The sequence below is a fragment of the Taeniopygia guttata genome, chromosome 19 (genome assembly GCF_048771995.1).
Source record: "Taeniopygia guttata chromosome 19, bTaeGut7.mat, whole genome shotgun sequence".
Taxonomy (NCBI): domain Eukaryota; kingdom Metazoa; phylum Chordata; class Aves; order Passeriformes; family Estrildidae; genus Taeniopygia; species Taeniopygia guttata.
This window is the reverse complement of record NC_133044.1, coordinates 22,921-44,767: the sequence shown is the minus strand read 5'-3', so window position 1 is coordinate 44,767 and position 21,847 is coordinate 22,921. Positions and strand designations below refer to the sequence as shown.

The following is a 21,847-nucleotide window of genomic DNA, read 5'->3' as shown; positions in this document are numbered from 1 at the left end:
CTCTGTAAGCCAGGCTGGGTTTAAATTAATGACACAGGGTTGAACCTTTGGGATAGTTTTAAACATAATTACTTACATTTAAAATACATGTAAGTATGGGTTTGAGCATAGTTTTAGATTAAACACTTTATTGGAAATATCACACAGAGAAGTGATGAAAGACATTCATCCAGTTACTACACTTGAAAAGAGAAAGACTGCTGCTATGGGAAGCTTAGTCTTAAAAAGTAGATGATGTTTCTGCTGACATTATCTTGAAAATATTGCACAGAACAAACTGATTTAGCCTTTAAAAGTATTATCAAGTTGTCAATAAACAACTATAGATTTACTTTTAGATATAATAAACATTAGAAAAGTTAAGAAACAGTCAATTTCTGTAAAATATATACTATGCCAACTTAATAGATTGTTCTTTTACCATTCATGCTAAACACACTGTCATATATACACACATGCTCTGCATTTATTTAAAAATAAAAATACTGAAAAATCAATTGGGGGCATACATTATATACTTTAATTTCAATTTAATCATAACAAATAGTTGAGGTCATTCATATAGAGCAGACCTCTTAATGCACAAAGCTGTAAGTTTTTTTAAAAGTATGTCATAGCACTGCACTATCTCCCTAACCCTTTCACACAAACCATCAAAAGATCAACTCAGCTTACAGTCTTACACTTTCCTGCAAACAGGTGGTTGGTAAGTCCCAGATATCTTTACAATCACCTCTCTGAAGCAGGAAGACTTTAGAAAACCTGTACAAATACCTTGTGGGTAGATGCAAAAACAAAATTACAGGAAGTATGTAGATTCACCCTGTTGAATTTGCAATCATTTTACAGTCTAAAAGTCCCTTTATAAAATTATATGCTATTAGGGCTAAATTGGCCAAGCACTTACCTGCGTCTTCAGCACTCATATCACACAGTTATATCATCTATGACCTCGGACTGTGAAGGAATGCGATGTATTAAGCCAGTATTGCCCCTCTTGTTGTAGTTATGATGGACCTTTCCTCTGCTACTCAATAAAAAGTATTCTACTGTAAGAATGTAAATAGGTGTATTGTGTGTGCAAGTTTTGGGCAGATTGCTCCTCAAAACTCCCCCAAAACATAAGTACAATGTGTTTATCCTTACAGTGCATATGGTAGAGCTACAGGCTCACACTTATACCTCAGAATTATAATCATTCAAGACAAAGTAAAAAACTGAAGGCAATGGCATTTATATACTAACAAAGCAGTTGCTTCATTCATGGTTTTTAAGTAAACTAGACTAGAAAGGGAGACTGAACTAAAATCATGTTTCAAATGCAGTTGAACTTACGTACTTTTTAAACTGAAATTCAGAGCACACAGAATCATGACTGGAACAAAAATCTTTTAAGTAAAAGCTCTGTCTTTTCACTGATTTTACTTGGTTATCTGTCACATTATTCTAAAAAGATGCAATAAATCTGAAGAATGCTTGATATGTTTTATTATAAATTGTCATCAATACAGAACCAAATTAATTTTTCTAAATATCTACAAAATGCACAAGGGCAGGTTGAAAAACATTCTCTAGCATGAGCAGATGATTTGTGGCTTTCAGTTTTTTCTTTCTATGAGCCTGTTCGTAGGGAAGAAATAATTTTAGAAGGCTTTTTTTAGTCCATTAATCTGGAATAATCTAACTGTACTGTGGTTTTAATATTAATTTAACTGAAAAATGAAACTAGTGCAAAGTTTTTGAAACTATTTCAAAACTCCCACGTCTTTCATATATATTTTTGTGTATTGTTCATCTGCCAAAGAATCAGCATTTGTACTGAACAAGTTGTGTATTGTTCATCTGCCAAAGAATCAGCATTTGTACTGAACAAGTTGTAAAGAGTTCACTCTTGTCCACACTGAAGAGCTGCTCACCCCATAAATCCAGGTAAAAGCACATTATAGGCTTGTTTCTATTATAACTGTTCAAAGAATTTTGTACCTTGCTAGCTTCTACCTTTCCTGCAGTCCTAAACCACGCAAACACACAATCTCAGACAAAGAACAGTCCCAACTGTTGCTAGTCTTATCAAGAAATTAATCCCCAGGACTGCCAGTAGAGGCATTAGCAACCCTCTCGGCATATACTATTAGATTTGACCATTACAGACAAATGCCATTATGTAATGTAGTAATCTGTCACCACACTCATCAGACAAAAGGTTATGCTCTCTTTATGCTTTAAGAGAACAAACCAATGCCTGTTTGATCTCAGTGTGTGTGTATGCTAGAGTGGAGGGGTAGGGTTGGAGGAGAGGCATTATTGCCCTAGTGGCTGAGCACTCTAAGTTATTATTTGCTAAACAGAATTTTCCTTGTCCATCTGCTATTTCTTTTGTACTATGCTCAATAGAGAAGTGAAACTGAAGGTGCTATCTTCTAGAGTTTTACCTGCTTTTTAAGATGGAACACCTTCATAGCAGAATCACTGCATAAAATTGTCCCCAGCCTTACATACAGGAGAAGTACATTTGCTTCCTGTGATCTTTAAACATAAAAATCCAATCTACTACTAGCACCAAAATGACAATATTTGCCTTTAACAATGTCTTTTTGTCTTTTTCAAGCCTATTTCCGTATTACTGACACGGTGATGTGATCAACACTTCAGGGCACTGCTCAGCAATACTTCAGTCAGCCAGCTACACAGCTGAATGTAAGCAAAGGGACAGTACAAAGCAAGAAATAATACTGTGTTCCATTTGCAAAATGTCAGTCTTCCTGTTAGCATGCTGTACTTGACCCTTCTGGCTGGAGAGGTGTCGATGGTTTTATTCAAAATGTCGTAGATGACTGTACAGAGACTGGACATAGGTGAAGACGCACATGGGATCTGGCTTGTGACCCATCACCATCATGTCTTCCACTTCTATCAGACGGTCACAGTGAGCCATTTTCCTGTATTAACAATAAAACAGATACAGCAAATCAAGAGTTACATAACTGCTTCCAGGATTCATCTGATGCTGTGATTTGAGCACCATTGAAACCCTTATGAAATCCTGAGGTTTATCGGCAGCATTTCGTTTCACAATGAATTGAGCAGGGTCAGGCTGGACACTGTTCTTTTTATGACCATGGAATATTCCTATTCTTTCTGTCTCTTGCTTTATAGTGGGATCTGGTCTTAAGCCCTGGAGGGGTGGTGCTTTCTTCACTATCATTCCACATTCCTCTGTAGCATGTATCCCAATCTCATACTACTCTGCCCATGTCTCAGTTTTTGGTTAATATATAGGGAGTTCCAAAAGAATGGAAAAACTCAGGAGGAGATGAGATGTGCTGATGAAAGTCCATGTGGCTGTGAATTGTTTGTTCTCCACCACCACCATATCTTCAAGATGTGAGTGATCTGGACCAGCAGAAAGGAACGATCTGCAGAGGCTTCAGATGAAAAATCACAAGAGCAGGAATCAATTTTATCAGCACAGCTAGTACTGGGGTGAATAGCAATAATTGAGAAAATAGCCTTCACTGGCATTCAAATAAATCAGTTTAAAGGCAATCATAGCTATGAATAGTAATTTCTGTAATTTTCTCTCACCTAATGTTTCTTAGTGTTGTGTTGTGGTTTCTTTTGTTCTCCCCTAAACTAACTGTTTACATAAACTGAGGTAGAAGAACACTGCAGCTTTCCTTTTAGAGTTGTAGATCATTTTTAGAGATCAATCACCTAAAAGTATCACAGAATCTCCTTCAATTCACTGACAAGCAACAAATTTTTTTTATACATACATATATGTGTACTTATAAAAATACTTGTATTTTCCAAATTCATTCCTTTGCTTTAGGCTGCAATAAGGGGAAACAACATTATGTCACGAAATTTGAAAGGTTTTTTCTGAATAGTCAATGGCAAATCCAGTTCTTTAAGTTACCTCACTAGCCATGTGTTCCTACCGCCTGTTATCATTTGGAAAAAGTGTACCAAACCCAGCTGCATACCACATGGAGTGGTCTTACCATAAGAATCGTGTTGATACAAGCTCAAAAATGTTACTATCTCTGACTATCAGGTTCACATTCATAATGACTTTAACAAATAAGTTAGCATTCAATTACCTGCTTTACAGCATAAAAAAGAATCTGGATAATGTGACTGAGGGTATTAACTCTGCCTGTTTTCAGAAATGCAGTTACCTGGTTGAGATACTGAGAAGTTCACAGACTTGATCTGTACTTACACTGAATTCAACCTTTGTTCTTTTTCAAGCAAAACAAGGTACAGTCAGAGGTGAAATCTCTCACATGTTCTATGTGTTTTTCTGCAGAGCTTTATTGTCTTTTTTGGCATGATACATGCAAGCTAGTAATACTGATGCTTTAAGTTTTAGCTTTCATATTATCCAGATTCTGTACTGCATCAGTATATAAGTCAGAACTCCATATAAAGTGTTAGCAAGTTCTCTTCACAATTTAGTCAGACAAAACAATCCTTTCCCAGCCTGAGAACCAAGGACACCGTTGCAGCTTCAGGTCCAGAAAGTATAAACAGCAGCGAATTGAGGAGAGCAATCTCGGAGGATGGAGCTTCATAATATGAATTAACTCCTATAGGTAAATGGACCAAAACTTACAAAAGTGTGAAAACGTGTGATCCATCGTCCATCTCGGGTGTAGCCTCGCCCAGGCTCTTGTACTGCCCAAGGTGTATCCTTTGAAGGCCTTTTTACTAAACACCTACTTTATTCCTTTAACACTGTCTAGCCTCTGTTCTAGGTAGCCTTCCAAGGCATCAATACAGAGTCAAAAAGAATAATAATGAAACTCTTCACTGCTGCTCAGGTGCATTAGACTTGAACTGGAAGCACTTCACAGAGCGCTAATGTACTCACTCAGCCGTTGTGAAGGCCAGCTCAAAGTTCTGCTTGCGATTAGCTGGGTCAAGCTTATTATAATCAAAAGCTTCAGGAAAGAAAGAATGTACAAGAGCACAGAATGCCATCCCATCGTTCCAGCTTGAGGAGAAGTTCTGGAGATCAATGTGCTGTCATGATGAAAAAAATACACATATTAATGCAGTACAGGGGAACAAATAAGAGCAGCTGCTTTTGTTCAATGCAGTTTTCTATCATTCTTTCCCACAAGCAAGAGCATAGACTTTATTTTTTTCTTCCCATCTTTGTATGTCCATTTCATTGTTGACATCCTGGGGAAAAAAATTGCACACTCAGCAATAAAAGCTCCTTGCCTGAAATACTCAGATCCAAAGCAGACGCCTAGTCAAGGTCCCTCATCCAAAGCCCACTGAAAATACTGTGAAGAATCTTATCAACACCAGTGAGCACTGGGGCAGGCCCAATGCACCAGCTCAGTATCTGTGGAAACTAAGGATACTGCTTATATATAACCATAATCACGCTATGGAGGATTTAAAATTGAAGAACAGTTCATTTTGAGAAAAACACTAGATAAAGCCTATGCTTGCTTGCTTTGCCCAATTCAATATCTGTTTACACACAGATAGGTAGAAATATAGGAAAAATCATATCTACTGCACAACTTGATTCTCAAAAAAAATTCTTACTGTTACTTTCAAATGCCACAGTGAAAAGAAATATATTTGTGCTTTTGTCTCATGCTGCTTTCCCATCATATAAAATTCAAGCCCCAGCTTTTCTAGTAAGCAATTAACAATAATTTTAATTAGTTCTGCTTATTTAAACTATAATGTACAGTTTAGCAATAATTATGCACATTTAGTAACATTGAAAAACATACTAAACACACAAAGAAAACCCTAGGGGGAAAAAAAAATCTGTATTTCTTTGACAGTTGCAGTTTAAGGCCAGGTAAAACAAATAAAATCTCAACTGCTGTATTCTTTTAGTGACACTGATGCTACCTCACAAAAATTTACTCACAATGTGATTCAAACTCAACCATTTACTACAAATTCATTTGAATACTAACAGAGTACTTGGGTCTGCATGTAGCAAAATGGCCATAGTCTTCATGTATTCAGAACTTGTCATGTATAATGTGAATAAAAAATTACAGCCTGCAACTAAGAAAAAAAAAGTTTGAGCATATACTGAAATTTATATCCATAAGCACAAAAAGCTTTTAGAAAAACACTAATGCATTACTTTAATAGACATACAGAATCTCATTCATGCAGTCACTGACAGTCTTGAAGTGCCGCCTACACAAACCGTGTTCACGTTACCCACACAAAAATTGATGACATTGAGGAATTAACTCATTCTCTAGCATATTTTACATTCACTCTTTGAGTACAGAATTTGGCAAATTCTCTTGAAACAAAAAAGAACGAGATGAAAATACTAGCATGTCTTTACCTTGTATCCTATGGTTTTTGAGCGACACCAGTCTAACAGAATTTGTTTAATGCTGCTAGCGCTGGCAACCCCAAAACTCAGCGACCTCTTCAGCTTAGCTCTGGATTCTCCTTTTCCTCTGGAAAATTAACAGAGACCAAATTAAATTACATTCTAGAAAAACTTAAACCTACGTGTCAGGAACATTTATACAACTTTGCTCAGGTCAGCCCCTGCCCAGGTGATATTTAAGAAACATATTGCTGAAATCTCAACTTGTTGGTCCTGCAAGAGAAATGTAATTTTTATTAAACGAAAGCCATAATTCCAATTCCAGGCCCTCTTTTATTTAAATGATACTCCCATCAAGAACTGTCCATATTTTGATCCTCGAGGAATGGCAACACAGAAAGTCACTATATTTGCAGTCTCCTATAACGATGGAGAAGGCAGCTTTCACAGAACTCTTCCCTCATAAAAGGCACCTGCTGCTTCAGCTGAACAACTTCAAAGTCAGAGGAATCTGTAGCTGTGAATTTCCAAGGCTTGGTCTGTAAAGTCAGTGAAACTTTAGAGACCTTATATTGTCCCTTAGCTCCAAATCCTACACAGAGAGAGTTCTCCCACCCAGCTGTACTCTGCTGGTAATAACTGACAAATTAGTTTCCCATTAACAAACCGTTCTGGAGACAAGGACTGAGACGTACTTTCCATCATCACGTTCAAGTTTCTCAAAAAGCGCTTTCCTGGCCTGCGTTCCTGCAGTCCGTGGGAGTGTCTGAGACCGCACCAACTCTCGCCTCCTTTCAACTTGGCGATGCACAGTAGGAGGAGGTGATTGAGAGCTGGGGGTCACCTCACAGTAACTGTCAATGGCACTGGAGAAAGATAACGTGAAAAGTACGTGGTAAACAAAAAAGTAACTCTCTGCAGTGACAAGAGCCAGCATAAAGGTTCAACTGGTGTCTCTAAACCTTCCAAAAGATCTATTTCAAGAGAACCTGCATGAGTCAAAAGCTATGTTAATAAAAGTGAAATTATTATGACACACAACAGCACTTAAGTATTGAAGCCCCTAAGGTACTGTTACAAAGAAGACACAGCTGGACAAGCCACAAGCACTTTGTAGCACTGAGCAGAACAACAATTCAAAACCTTCAAGAAAAAACAGAAGACAAAAATAAAGATGTGGCCAGACAGGAGCACTAAATCCCATTGATTTCCAACTTAAGGCTTCTTGGAGGCTGTGACATTTTTAAAATGAAACTTGAAGTCAGAAAGTACTTTTGAAATTTTTACTTCTAGTGCACAGAATTCTGATCTCCTGACAGTGTTGCTTTACTGACTGCAAGCTGTATATGTGATTGAGAAATACAGGATTACATTCTAATTTGTGTTTGGTTGAGCCATATACTGCTTCACTGGCATTAATGAAGCAAGCCAAACATTGCATTTGGAATTATTCCTTATCACAGAGATAGGGAAACAGGCAAAGAACAATGACAACAGTGTCACGCGTTAATTTCTGGTACAGATGGAGGTCGGGTATGACACCAAGTTCTCTAGGGTGCTCAGCGTATCATGACTCTAATACTGAAGTGCTGATGTTGGAACTACCTCGGAAGAAATGTAAGGCCTAATTTGGGATTGTTTTCAAGGCAGACACAAGCCTAATTTAAGGGATTTAAACTTTCTTATCTCTAATTTTTTTCTTGATGGATATTTTGCATGCTAAAGTTGTCTGGATATGCCAGGAGTAATTGTGATATGTAATCCTCTACTAAGCAACTGCAACTCTTCAGTTAATAATGAATGCGTAGTAGCTCTCAGCAAGACATTTATCTACAAATTAAACTCTAGGCTAGACAAAGTAAGGATATTTGGTGGTAATCATCTTATTTTTGGAAAATAAGACCAAACTACTAATTTCAACACAGATGAGTATATTTATAGTTATGTTTTCAAAGGACCTGACAGCTTCCTCCTCCCAACAAAAATCCACCACTATCAAGCACCGATAATCTTACTGATTAAGACTAAAACAACGTGGAAATCCACAGTTAGGTCTACTTGAAAGTGCTCTGTAAAATTTTGTCCTTTCTCATCTCTGTTCCACTTAGCTCAGAGGAAAGCTCACAGCCTTTAACAGGCTTAAAATATAGCACCAGTGACTCATTTGTTCTTTGGTGCACTGGTGGGGCAGCCTGAAGAAGCGCTCCCCACAAAAAAAAAAAAAAGAGCCAAATGTGCTAAGACTATCCAAAGCTGTAATCACAGGTGTGATGTTGATGTTCAGCCTATTAGATGCCTCGTGAAAAGAAAGGTGTGAGGATTAACCAGGATATGGCCCTGATACAGGAATCAGAGGTACAAAAGAGCAAGTCATCCAAGGGATTTAGGGGGAATGAGTGATCCTCAAACTAGACATATAGTATATATACAGCAGGTTGCTGATTTCCCATGAGAAGTACGATCAATAAATAACCTGGTACATTTCACCTGAGAACATTCAAGGTATGAATATAAGGACTGCTGTGTTGAATGAAAATTACTACGTACAGCACATCACTAGGATGGTTTTAGTACAGATAGTGCGATAATTCCAGTAGTCATTGATTGGTTATTCCCTGAAAGTAGAAGTGTAGTTAAGAGGAATATGCCCATTTTCATGTTGATGGACACAGTACATACATAATGTACATTAATGTAATTTAATGTATGTACATACATACATTAAATGAACTACCTATGTTAATGTAAGAGATTATGGGGCAAGTAGATTAATGTACAATTACACATCCAGTGCTTAAAACAGCATCTGGGACTCATCTATTTTCCAAGTCAGCAGAACACCTGTCCCTTGAGACTACATTGACCACATGGCCTAACAAAATGTCACAAAAAATGCATACCTTTCACCAGTTTTGGCTCCACTACGCAGCCCATAGTTCATAGTTGAGGCAGGCTTGGTGACAGAAGTAGCATTCTCTATATAAAACCAGAAAAGATGCATTAGTGCATCTTAGAAACTTTCCTCATGTGCTTTCAAAAATAAATTTTCCCCATGTGCTTTCCTGATGGATAGACACACATCAATTTTTACTCACCACACTGTAAAACTGCAGGCCTCTGACTTCCATATGAGCTAACAAGCTGGGGGAGGATTTTCCCCAGCAGTTCAATTCCTTTGTAAAACTGTTGCACTGCAGCGAGGATAGCGTAAGCATACCAGAAAAGACTCCGAGAGGATGTCTTTGATAGAACTGCAGTCAGAAGGTCAGATCACTTCAGGCCCATGTGCAGTTCCCAGAAGAGGGCACACTGCCAGTGACATTTCAGTTAAAGGAAAAAGTGGCGCTTGCAAAAGTCATTCTAGCAGACAAGCTCAGGGGAGTTTAATGTAATTAAGTGCATAATTTAAATGATCTAATTTCTACCAGGAAGACATTTTAGTTTGTAAAGTAGAACAGACTCGAAGTTGCAAATGTGGCTTAAAATTAACTTTGCATCTTCCTCCCTCCACCTCTCAGGTTCTACCTTATGTGCTTTGCCTCTTAGGGCTCAGCTCTGGACTCCAGCTATGTTCCATAATTGCAAAACAGTGGAGTGTCTTGCCCAATTTTAACGTACCAAAGCCAAAATTTGTTGTATAAATCAGCAACTATTTCTTGAAAGCTCCTTCTATACACAAAGGACTGCCATCTTAGAAGCAATTCAGCCTGATCGCTCTTGCTCTCTGAAAATGCAGAATTCTCTCCTTTTCTTATAGAAGTGATCCAGATCAACTACATTGCTCATGTAAAACACACTGGTAGATACCAGCATACAGGTGTGACAAATTTGTGACCACTAAAAATTGGCAGATATTTATGCCAATCTCAGATGTTTTCAGATGAGGAGGAATGTAATCCTTATTCTGGAAGGGCTACACATTTTGCTAAATAAACCAACACTTGAGACAAATGTGAAATGCCAGTATATTGTGCATACAGTAACAACTTGGTGACAGCAATCAGAGGTACTTTTGGAGAGAGCTCAACTCATCTCTTTCAACTGAAATCAGAAATCTTTAAAGCATTTAATCCTTTGCCACATTTATATTACAAAGGAGACTCCTTACTTTTATCTCACTCATAGTAATTTGCTTCAATACACATGGGTGGGCACACCACTTTCCGACTGCTTTGTGTGCAGCCACAGTTTTCACTTGATCAGCTGAAATCTTCACTGCTCAAGCTGTCTGCCTGCCACACTTTTCTGGCGCTTATGGTTTCCACTGCAGAGGTTGCCTAACAGTACACATGTACATCACTGTGTAAATAAGGGTAAGTACACCACACTTTGAACTGATTGAGACTCTGATGAAGTAGAACAAGTGTTCATGATTCTACAAGTCTGCATACAGACTTGTTAGCAATATTAGTATTACCATGTACCTACAAGTCAAAACTACATGCTCAGATCTGAATCCCCCAAAAGCCACAGAATCACCCTCAATTTTTGTTGCATAAGGGCATGCAGATAGGAATACTCACCTCCAGTGGCAGATGAATCCATTGTTTTCATTGTAATTGAATTCCAGTCCTTCACTGTATCAGCACAAACAAAGACAAAGGAAGTGTTTGCTACATTCTTAGTTTTAGTAAGATAAAAAGTGAAAGAATAACCTGCAAATGATCTCTAACTCTTGCTAGCAATCCCATCCCAGTCTCCTTCTGTAATTTCTGACCCATTTATATAGTCCAATTTGTAAGTGTCACAGCAAAGGATGAATGGCTTCCATGCAATTTTTTTTTTTAAACTCAGTTGCAATATAACTAAGATTCTGCAGTCTCTGACATGTGTCTGTGTGTCAGACTGCTGTCAGTCATTCCTTCCTCCAAATTACTATTGGAACCTGTTGGCCAAATATCTGTCTAACTTCTCGAAGGGCCTCCAGTCCCAAAGCACTAATAATGTCCACAAATTTCATGAAAAGAGCTGGATATGTTTAAGAGATTCAGTAACTTACTGAATTCAGTAACTGTGCTGTAAGATACGCTTCACTAAAAACTCGACTATGTTAGGCACAAAAATTCTCTGCAGATGTGACATTACAGCCAAAACCTCCAGCTAGGACCCACAGTATTCCAAACTGGAGTGTCCCACAATGGGATATATAGCCAGAGAAGCAAGGTTTCATAATTACCACGAGGTCACAGGACAATACTCATAGCAGCAGTTGAAGAAAGGAAACAGAATACTGCTTCAGCAAGTTATTTTTCTCTTTTACCTGGCTGGTTAGAAGATTTTACTCCCATTGTATTTGTGCTCTTTCCTTGTCCCAGCAGGCAAGAAGATGTATTGGTTGGACAGATGTTCTCTCCTGAAAACTTCTCAGATGTCCTGGTTACTGCAGTAACGGGAAGGTGGGGCATCTGTAAGATGACTGCAGGGGCATGGGCTTCGGGGGATGAAGATTCTGACATCTGAAAGCAGGTCAGTTCACGGGTGACTTTTGCCTGACCTGAATAAAAAACGTGAGAGGGGAAGTAAATTTGTTTGAAGTTTGTAACAAAGCTACAAATCAATGTTCGTGCAACAACTTTATTTTACAGGTCATTGGACTCAATCCCCTGTGAAACATTGTACCATTTACATAGTAGAAGCAACCAGAGCCCGAGCGATCCTTTCAGTGATCACACTTACTCTACATGAATCTCAGCAGGAACAATGTCTTCAGATCATTAATATACTAGCATTTGCATTTGGCAAGCTTCTCTTCCTCGGCACAGCCCACACTCTCAATCTCCTGCCCCAGTTAAGGAAGCAGCATTTTTGTTTATGGTTTTATGAAACACTGTATGACTTTCTCTAAAGCAGAGATGCTAAGTCTTTCCTCCACTGAAGGATGACAGAAGTGGATGGGTGATTTGCAAGATGTTTTGGGATGCAAGACTACAATGGCACCCAGCATAGAAGGCCTTATCGCTCACGTCTCAAGTTAATGCAGCAGTAATAGCCTCCAATTTATGAAACACCACAGTACATGCTTAACAGTAAAGCCAAAGTATAAAAGTTAAACTCCTAGTTATGAAATAAAGTACTGGTGCCACTGGACAATACCTATCCTGAAACTATAGCAGATTCTAATCCTTCCAAAATGTGAGTCCTGCTCTATGACTGCCAAGATCAGGTATTTTACAAGCAGTGCTACTTCATTTCATGGCCTGTTCCTACCTGATGATGAAGATCGATGCCCATTTTCAATGATGGAAGAACTAAAAACTCTTCTAAACTCAGGTTTCTGGTGGTCATCCAGGTCTACACTCTGTCAGAACAGAACACAGACATGACAGCTAAATTTCAAACAGTAGCAAAAGTGAGAAGAATATACAGAAACACTGCCAAGAGCAGGTCTTCCTTGTGCAAGTGACCACAAAATAAGAAAGGAACAATTACCTAACCCCAGGAGCTGAGCCTGCAAATGAAGCCTTGGCAATGCATAACCTAAATCAGTCTTCACACACATGTCCTTAACGGACCCCAAGCACCTAGGAGGTGTTATCTTCTGTTAGATAAAGGTATCACCATCCACTGCAATGGTGATAAACAAAAGACTTGATGTAACAGTGGAGAAATTGATTGAGATTGCATGCAATAATGCTGTGCATTTTTTTCTATTTGCTGCAGAAAGAAATTACAGTATAAAAACATATTGTACAGGCATTACAAAGTAAATTAAATCCTAGGACACTACAGCTATTTTATAATATGTAACTTTTGTAAGGATAGCTTTTTTCTCGCAAAAGCATAAATTCGCCTCATAATGGCTGTCAATATAATTCCAAAAAAATCAGCCAGGAATTTTTTTGTGGGTTTAGTAGGCGGTTGTGGAGTTTTTTTGTTTGTTCGTTTGATTGGGCTTTTTGGCTGGTTGGGCTGGGGTTTTTTGGGGGGTGAAGGGGTATGTTAAACTGTGAGAAACTATGTGATTTTTGGCTGCATAACTAGAGGAAGAAGAAACTGCTTCACGGATACACGATTACTGCAGTTAAGTTTCCAAAAAGAAGCAGTAGCTAAAAGTAGTAGAGAGAAATTCCCCAAGACACAGTCCACAAAAACATTCATTGATTGTGTCGTTGTATGCAGATGTTTTAATTTCTGGGGAAAAAACCCTATTTTGAAACTTTTGAAAAAGGTACTGTGCACGAATAAACTCGGTTATCACTAGCTGTCAGGATTGAGAAAAATACCAATTAAACAAATATTAATTATAGAAACCACACGGAATCAGGGCTTCAGAATTTTATTGCTGCATTTAGTGCAATTGAGATCCCAGTCAACAATTATTGTCCACATCCAGAAATGAAATGTAAAGCATAGCTAATGCAGCTCCCTAGAATGTACCCATGATACACGGTTAGAACTGCTTAGCCATTCATGTCAGTCATTACGACCTGAATATGAAGAATGCCTGTGTAGACCGTAAACATGAATCTACTTTTATAAGCTGTGGAAGTGTGGGTGAGTAAAATCATCAAATTACATGATCGTTGCAAAGGTCACGTAGCATTCTACACACTGAACTGGCTTTCTAATGCAACGTCAAGTGCTGCATTACCTTATTTCATGCAAACCTGGCTGCTACAGTTTGGCTAACAGTGCCAAAGAAGAAACTGATACCAGGCTGGAGGATGGGGAAGAAGGCCCATGTGCTGACAGAACAGTGGGAGGATTTGAGATCAGATTCTGACCTGCATTTAGTAGTGTCAGGCTGAAGTACTTTCAAAATCCACTTTGGAGATGCCAAGCTTCTGACAAACATATGTGTTTACAATATTACTTCTGTCAGTGCTTACATATATTATAAATAGCAGAGGGATAACTACACATATCTGTTCTTAATAAGAAGAAGTACACAACTCCTATGATAACAACACAATGAACAACTGATGAATTTGAAGAAAAGAAAGTTAACACTAATATTGTGGATGCCTTATCCAAGCTTGCTTGTAGAACTAATCTCTGTGTAGCTCAGAGGTCTCCATGTAATGGAGGGTGATAATACTTTCCATAGTTATAGGGCTGCTGGAATTCCTCCTTTGCTGCAAAGTAGTTACACTTTGGAGATCCATAACCAGAAGCTGCAATTATCGCAAGCCAGTAGTAAAAATTCAATGCATTCAGAAAAAATAAGCACCAGTTGAGAAGATTAGGAAAAAAAAAAGAAATACAATTGTTATTTGCTCGCTGAACATCTAAGGTGCACGTCTGTTACGTCTTCAAGATTCTGTTTGCAACAGGGCAAAATTCTAGAAGAATGACAGACACAAATGATATTACTCTCACTCAAGTGATAGATTTCAGTCATTCAGTGTCTTTCATAAAACTACCAACTACCACAAGGGTCACAATACAAATCACTGGTTCTAGAAATGCTGTTTATCTAGGAGAAGGACATCTCCTTCTTCTTACATATGATAGGTGAAATTGTTGCTTCACTCTAATGAACAGTAATGTCGCCACTGACTGCCACAAAGATAAGGTTTCACACTCTGTTCCTTGCATATATAGAGATCACTAATATATCAGATATTGGGAACAATGAAGTTTTGAGGAAATGCAAACAAGCCAGACAGACACCAGCAAGAGGGTACCACATTTACCCCTTAAATCTACTACTAGAAAGCCATGTCATTAAGACAGTACAAGTATTTTCTATCTGTAATTAACCCTGCTATATGAAGAAAAAGCCTTGAACACCATGGACATATTAGAAAAGCTATTGCACTGAAGAAAAACAATAGGAGTACTTCTCATAGAACCTTTTTTGAAGTAAGCCTGGATATAAATGGATAGGAGGGAACAATTCTTCCTTAGCAGCTTCAGCAGGTGCCTGTGGCTATACCATAGTGAATTAAAACAAAACAAACAACAACAAAAATAATCTAGAGAAGGATCAAGGCAACCTTGAAATGTCACCATTCCAAAAGGACACTTGGAGGAGGTATAAGAGAATAATAAAGAAGTTAAACCAACAGACTTCCTTTATCAAACATAGGCGTTAAGATAGTTTGGAAATAGAGTATGTCATGCTCTATTAATTATGTAATCTCACTGTCATTATAGAACCATAAAATGGTTTGGGTCGTAAGGGATCATAAAGATCATCTTGTTTCAACACCTTCACATGTGCAGGGATTCCATGCATTAGATCTGGTTGCTCAGGAGCCCATCCAGCCTGGCCTCAAAGACTGATAGGGATGGGGCATCCACAACTTCCCTGGGCAACCTGTGCTTCACCACCCTCTGAGTGAACGGTTTCTTCCTAACATCTAATCTAAACCTGCCCTCTTTGAATGGTTTAAAACCATTGCCCCTTGTCCTGTTGCTATCTGCCAATACAAAAACAAGTCCCTCACCCTCCTTTTTGTAAGCGCCCTAAAATATTCAAAGGCCACAATGAGGTCTCTCTGAAGTCTTCTCTTCTCCAGGCTGAATAACCCCAGCTCTCTCAGCTCATCTTTTCTGGAAATACGTAGGTCATTATATACACCCAAGTTGTGTCTTATGCAGTTACTCGCAGGCTGACTAAGTGCTGGGTGCCATTAGGTCATCAGGGAGAGATCCCAATGGGTAATACTTTTCTAGACTTTCATAGGTGGTCATAGCCAGCTATCTATCTCTCTGCAGCTTTGACCACTGCAGGCAGTTTCTCTGCAGCCATCTGTCCACGTTACACAGAACCTCTTCTGACAGTTTTAAAACAGGACACCCATAAAGTACTTTTAGTCCTCCCTCTTAATAAAGGCATCATGGTCAATCACAAAAACTATGGAAATATCATAAGTTATGAAGCTCCTGCCAAAATGTAAAATCAGACCAACAAGAAAAAGATCAAAACTCTTCCTTTGTAAATGCTCAGTAGCACAGGTATGGCTCTAGGATCTAGATCTTTGAAACAAACTCTTCAAATATCCCCTATTTTCCACCTTTGTGAAAGCAGCTCTCAAGACTCTGGCATGGTTAAGAGAGCTGAGTTGCAGTCTGATATCAAAATAACAGTAAGACTGACCTCTGAATCAGAGTGGCTAACAGCCATTTAAAATTCCACCTAAACCATCGTTTAGACTGCTCTATATCAGCTTTCAAAGACATCATAGGAGAAATTGCCCAGATTAGAATTAAAAGGAGATTTGTGTCCTTGCTTCTGAACTATGCTTGGAATTCCCTGGATTCATTTTTTTTCCTAATTAAATTACCATGACAAATAATCTAGCAATATTCTTGGCTCGGATGCCAAAGATGCTCAGAATCTCTGGTATCCAATTAATGCTGCATCGATCGCACAGTAAAAAGGAACTCAATCAATATATCTTTTCAGGAACAAAAGATTCGCAAAAGATTTGCAAATCAAGATTTGCATCTTGATTTGCTATTATTTCCAGGTCAGTATTATTTGCTTTTCATGTCTCGCATTATTAGAAGTATTTACTAAGACTAGAAGTGTCACCAGTTTTATTATAGGTGGTCGTGTATCTGAAAACATACACAGTGCCATTTATGGTATTCTTTTTCAAATGCTTCAGTCATAAGAATTTGGAAATTGGAATCAACCGAAGGAACAGTGTTCATTACAGAGAATCCGAGCAACTGTCTCAGCAATCAAGTCTTGGTCTTTTGCCATTTGCATGTAGCCACATCAGAACCTGACCCACAAATTCATGTTTTCACTGCACACATTTGGTGTGTATAGCTGTAGCTGCACTTCCCATACTTCTCAGTACTGAAATTCCCTTTCGGTCAGCTCTGCTAACTTGGGAACTTCTCCAGCCTAAATTGTTGGGAGGGCACTGAAGAACAATCAGCACTTAAGTGATCTTCCTTGAACCCTCAGAGCAAAGCAGGAAGGTTCCCATCCAAACAAAAGCTCATACTGTGCTTTAACACAGACCGATACATAAAGCTGGATATTGGCCATAACATTGATGCAAGACTCTGTGTTCACAGACTGTGAAGTACACACCACAGTGTAGGCAGTGGTGATGGAGTGAGGGACCGTAATCCCTTGTCCCTTCCATATCACTCAGTTTACTTCAATCCCTTGCAATACAAGCAAGTGCGGATAGCTCCGCAGAACAAAAAGGAAGCAGTATGGAAGTTGTATGGATGCTGCTTATCTTTGTCACATGGGGGAAAGGCAGCAGTTGCTAGAATGTATCAAACAGCAGTTTTTCCTTTCCATTTGCCCAGATGTAGGAAGCCCAATGCCCCCATTCACAGGTCAGTAGGAATGAAGAGGGCTGGCATGCAGTACAGACTCTACTCATTCCCACCAATTCTAGTGAATTTAACTTCCAAGCTTTTCTTCTTTAACCCCAAGCCTGAATAGACCAGACACCAGCTTTTTAAAGCTCCAACAGTCTTAAAACCCCTTTAAGACATGCTTAACCAAGAGGACATGAAACAGGCTGTCATCTGTGAAAGCCAAGTCTCTAGTAGCCCTGTTTTATGTGACCGAATCACAGCATACCAACTGGTTGCACTGTCCTGGTGTTACAGATGGCACGGGAACTCTCAATTCTTATCACAGAGACAGACGCAGACAAAGGATTACACAAAACATCTCAGTACCAGATGAGCTTTCCACTAATGGGATTTCTGTGCACCAAGTTATAATGCTCCATTACACTGCAGAAAGTTTTATCACTGGGAGGAATGACTACGTTTGTGCAAGTTTAAGTCACGGAGACCCCAAAAGCTTGTGTCAACCTCTCAGGGATGAGCTGAAGTGGTGAGGGACAGTGGCTGGACAGCAAAACTGACTCACTGTGGGATGTCGTCCTAGGGAAACCACTGCCTGCTATATGCTAAGTGACTCCCCTTTGCAAGCTTGCCAACTGGCAAACAGCATTGGTGGCACACGGATCCCCCAGAATCAAGTCCAAAAAGGATGCAAAATTACTCACATATACACATCCATTGATAGCCTAGACTGCCCTATCTCCCCATCTCCTATTATTTCTAACCACAGGGAACTGACAGGCTGCTACTGCTCTAACCAAGATCCCAGTCTGAACAAAGAGGGCCATAATCAGGTATATCTCCAGGTGGTATCACAGCCAAGACCATTTCTCAGAGCACCTCCCAAAATACCACTGACCCCATGCCGCAAAAGAGGAACTCCGTGTCCCTAAACATCCCGTGCAATCTGGCAACACCCGTGAAGCATCCCTTCATGCATACCCTTGGCCCTCCCTCCTGCCGTCTCGCTGGCCGCTTACTTGGCTCCGGCCAGCGACCGTTAGCTTGGCACGACCGGAGAACGCGCCGTCGGCTGAACCTTGCGCCGGCGAGCCGGGCTCCACGACCTGAGATCTCTTCGCTGCCTCGTTCACCCACTCCTGCGGCAGCCCCGCCGACCTGCCCAGGGCCTCCACCTGCCGAGACAGGCGCTCCAGCTGTACCCGCAGGCGCCGGTTCTCCTGCTGCAGCTCAGAGACAGCTTGTGCCAGGGGGCTGGCGAGGCGCAGCACCTCCTCCACCTGCCGGCCTACTCCTTGCTTGAACAGCTGGATGTCCACATGGATCTCCCGGACGGCGCCCCGTAGCGTGTCCTCGTAGTGTTCCAGGCCGTCGCAGACAGTCTGCGCCTCCCGACTGTTCAGATGCTCGATCTCGCCGGCCATGGTGTCCGCTCACCGCAGGCTGCGCGGGCAGGGACGCAGGAGGGGCAGGAGCGGCTAAATGCAGACGCCGGACCGTCTCCCCCTTCCCCGTCGCCTCTCCTCTTTGAGCCCTCCCCGTGCCTCCCGGCGGCCCCTAGCCCGGCCCTAAGCCCAGCCCCCGGCGCCGCCGGGCACAGCCCGTTCTGCTGGGGCGCTGGAGCTCGGCGGGGCAGCCGCCGCACGGAAGCGGTGCGGCTGGTGCGGCTGCCCTGTCTGCTCCGCTCAGCGTACACTCCTTCGAAGGGGGAGATGGAATTTCGGGAGGCAATGGTGGAACAAGCAAGGGGAAGGGGCGGGGCCGCGGGCTCGGTCACGGCTGCCCGGGGACCTGAGGGCCCGAGAGGGTCGGTCGCGATGGATTGTGGGCGGGAGCGAGGCGGCTCGAATCGGGCGGCAGCGCCGGCCCGGGGGAAGGAAGAAGTGGGAGATGTGGGTCGGGAAGGAATCGGAGAGAGACAGAACGAGGGGAGGAGGGGTTAGTGCCAGATCTTTCCCGGGTTGCTTGGACGATGACGATGTGAAAGTATGCACAGGGGAACACGGAGGCAAAGGGAGAAGACGACGGTCTTTGAGGGCATAGAGATGGAAATGCACGCTCATACACCCTTAGACAAACTGCCAGATTTCTGCGCTTTCTGGGCAGAAACTTGTAACTGGCATGTTCACACACGTTTCCCACATGGGCATTAGTATTAAACTGCCAAGTTGTTCAGCAGATCCAATCTGTGTGCGTGGTGGATGCGACACATTTCTGTCAAGCTTGCTAGAGCCACTATGCAGAACACTTTCAGGTGTATTCTTTACTGCAGCACAAGACAAAAAAACCTCACAGAAAAAGGGAATCTGAGAAATATTTTAAGCAAATTTGCATCATCAGGTAGCCTATACACATCAGCACTTTATGTCAGGTAGCTACAACTTCTTTGGTGCCATTTAATAGTTGTCAATAGTAGCTCCCTTACAGCAGCAAATAGCTAAGCCTGTAAATCTAGAATGTGCAGGGAAAGTTGGAGTTCTGCCCCAGTCAATATTTGTGAAACCCTAAAGCAATAATAACAAAATTCAATTACCATTAGCTCACAGCCAATTTCTTAACATATGCAACCTTATCTAAAAACAATATGTCCCTATAGGACATGTGAAAGCACGACGCGAGCCACTGCTATTGCAAAGGTAAAAAAGAGGAAGTTTTACTTCTGACTCCAACATTTATAGTTTTGCAAAGGTGACAGTGGATTGGAGGGTGAACGTGCCACCTCTCCGACGACACTGGACAAACTACCAGTACATCAAATTTCTCCGCCTCTATGAAGGAATGCAAAACAATTGGTTGTTTGCAGAAATTTGTGTGAGAAAGTTCTCTATAAGAATCTAAACTCAGAAGGCTATAGAAAATCTTAAGAATCATGGGGACACATGTGTGCATGTGTATGGTTATTACTGTTGACAGCTCATAGCTATTAGCTAATGGTACTAATAGTGTAATTCTTTGCAATATACTCTTCCCTAGATAGTAAATATTTCCATTTTTACAATTTTTTTCAATTTCTAAAGAAAACGTTTACTTTTCCACAGAACAATTATCTAGTAGACATTTCAGTTTTCTGACAAAAGGTGTTTTGAAAGAAAATTTCCAACCTATTCTCAGCCAGGTCTAGCAGAGCCAAGCAAATCAAATTGTTTCACTGTTTACAGACTCAGCAACCATAAGAGTAATCACAAACCCCCAATGTTCTTAAAGCTGCCTCTCATTCATGCATTTAGAACAACTTGCAGTACACGTAACAATACTAACGGTTAACGTACATCCTAATCTCACAGAAAAATTACGTACAACTTTCCATCTGTCTTTCTGTCCTGTCACAAACAAGGAGTTAGCTTTATACTTCAATTGTCTGAAACCACACCCACCTTTCTGTTCCCTTTGAAGTCTTCTTTGGAGCTCTTGCAGGTGGACAGAGCATGGGAATATGTCACTCTCCCAAAGCCTCTCAAAGGAGTTACTGGATGTAAAATGCACAGGTGAAGCCCAAAGTAGTGATTCAAAGATGGAAAGATAATGATTCTCAGAGCTTAAACACAGAGATTTAGAATATTTTGATGCCCAAATCCCACTAGGTCCTCTGTCTCAATATTTGATGTTTTTTCTTCTTCAGTAAAACTCTATTGGGAAATAAGATTTCTTTTGAAGTACAGGCAGTTAAGGACCTCTTTTCAGGTCTGAACCACAATCCAAAGACCAAGATCAATGGGTGCATTTCTGTTCATGGTGTTTCAATAGCTCCCCAAGCACTTGTGGTTATCACTTTTTAGAATCAATCTGGAGTGCTACAAAAAAAAAAAAAAAAAAAAAAAAAAAAGGAAAACTATCCTATAACAGCAGCAATGTGTCATTTCATTAAAACAAACTCTGTTTGCATCTCTACATTTCTCCATACAAAGACACATGCATGTATAATATAGGTGGGTGTACCCATGTGCATTCAGAAGCCAAAGCATGAGCTGGGAAGTCCTCACCTGACAATAAGTTTTTTCTAGACTTGTGTTAAAGCATACTCATTTCAGACCTTGAGAAAAAAACAACCTACTGAGATGTACTAATCTAGAAGCTAAGCAATCCACTGGAAGTTATGCAACAAGGATTTAAAGAAGTGTTTTAGATGTAGAAAGATTTTTGATAGTTTAAATATTAAAAGCCCATTCTGAAAGGAGATCATTTGAGTGCATGGGTACAATCATTGCTCAGATCAAGCTTCACAGCCTGATTGCATGTGAAACTACAGTTTTTTAGCAACTGAGAAAGGATAAACCTTCT

General features: G+C 40.3%; 1 protein-coding gene across 1 annotated transcript; it reads right to left on the bottom strand.

Annotated features, from left to right (window-relative positions):
* Positions 1-108: 108 nt before the first annotated feature.
* SMTNL2 (smoothelin like 2) lies at positions 109-19,382 on the bottom strand. Its single transcript, XM_072916807.1, has 9 exons — positions 18,589-19,382; positions 12,542-12,632; positions 11,595-11,828; positions 10,858-10,911; positions 9,235-9,310; positions 7,030-7,200; positions 6,344-6,461; positions 4,877-5,028; positions 109-2,939 (listed from the first exon to the last, which is right to left on the bottom strand). The coding sequence occupies exons 1-9, from the start codon at positions 18,991-18,993 to the stop codon at positions 2,813-2,815; spliced, it is 1,428 nt and encodes a 475-aa protein (XP_072772908.1). The 5' UTR covers positions 18,994-19,382; the 3' UTR covers positions 109-2,812.
* Positions 19,383-21,847: the final 2,465 nt, after the last annotated feature.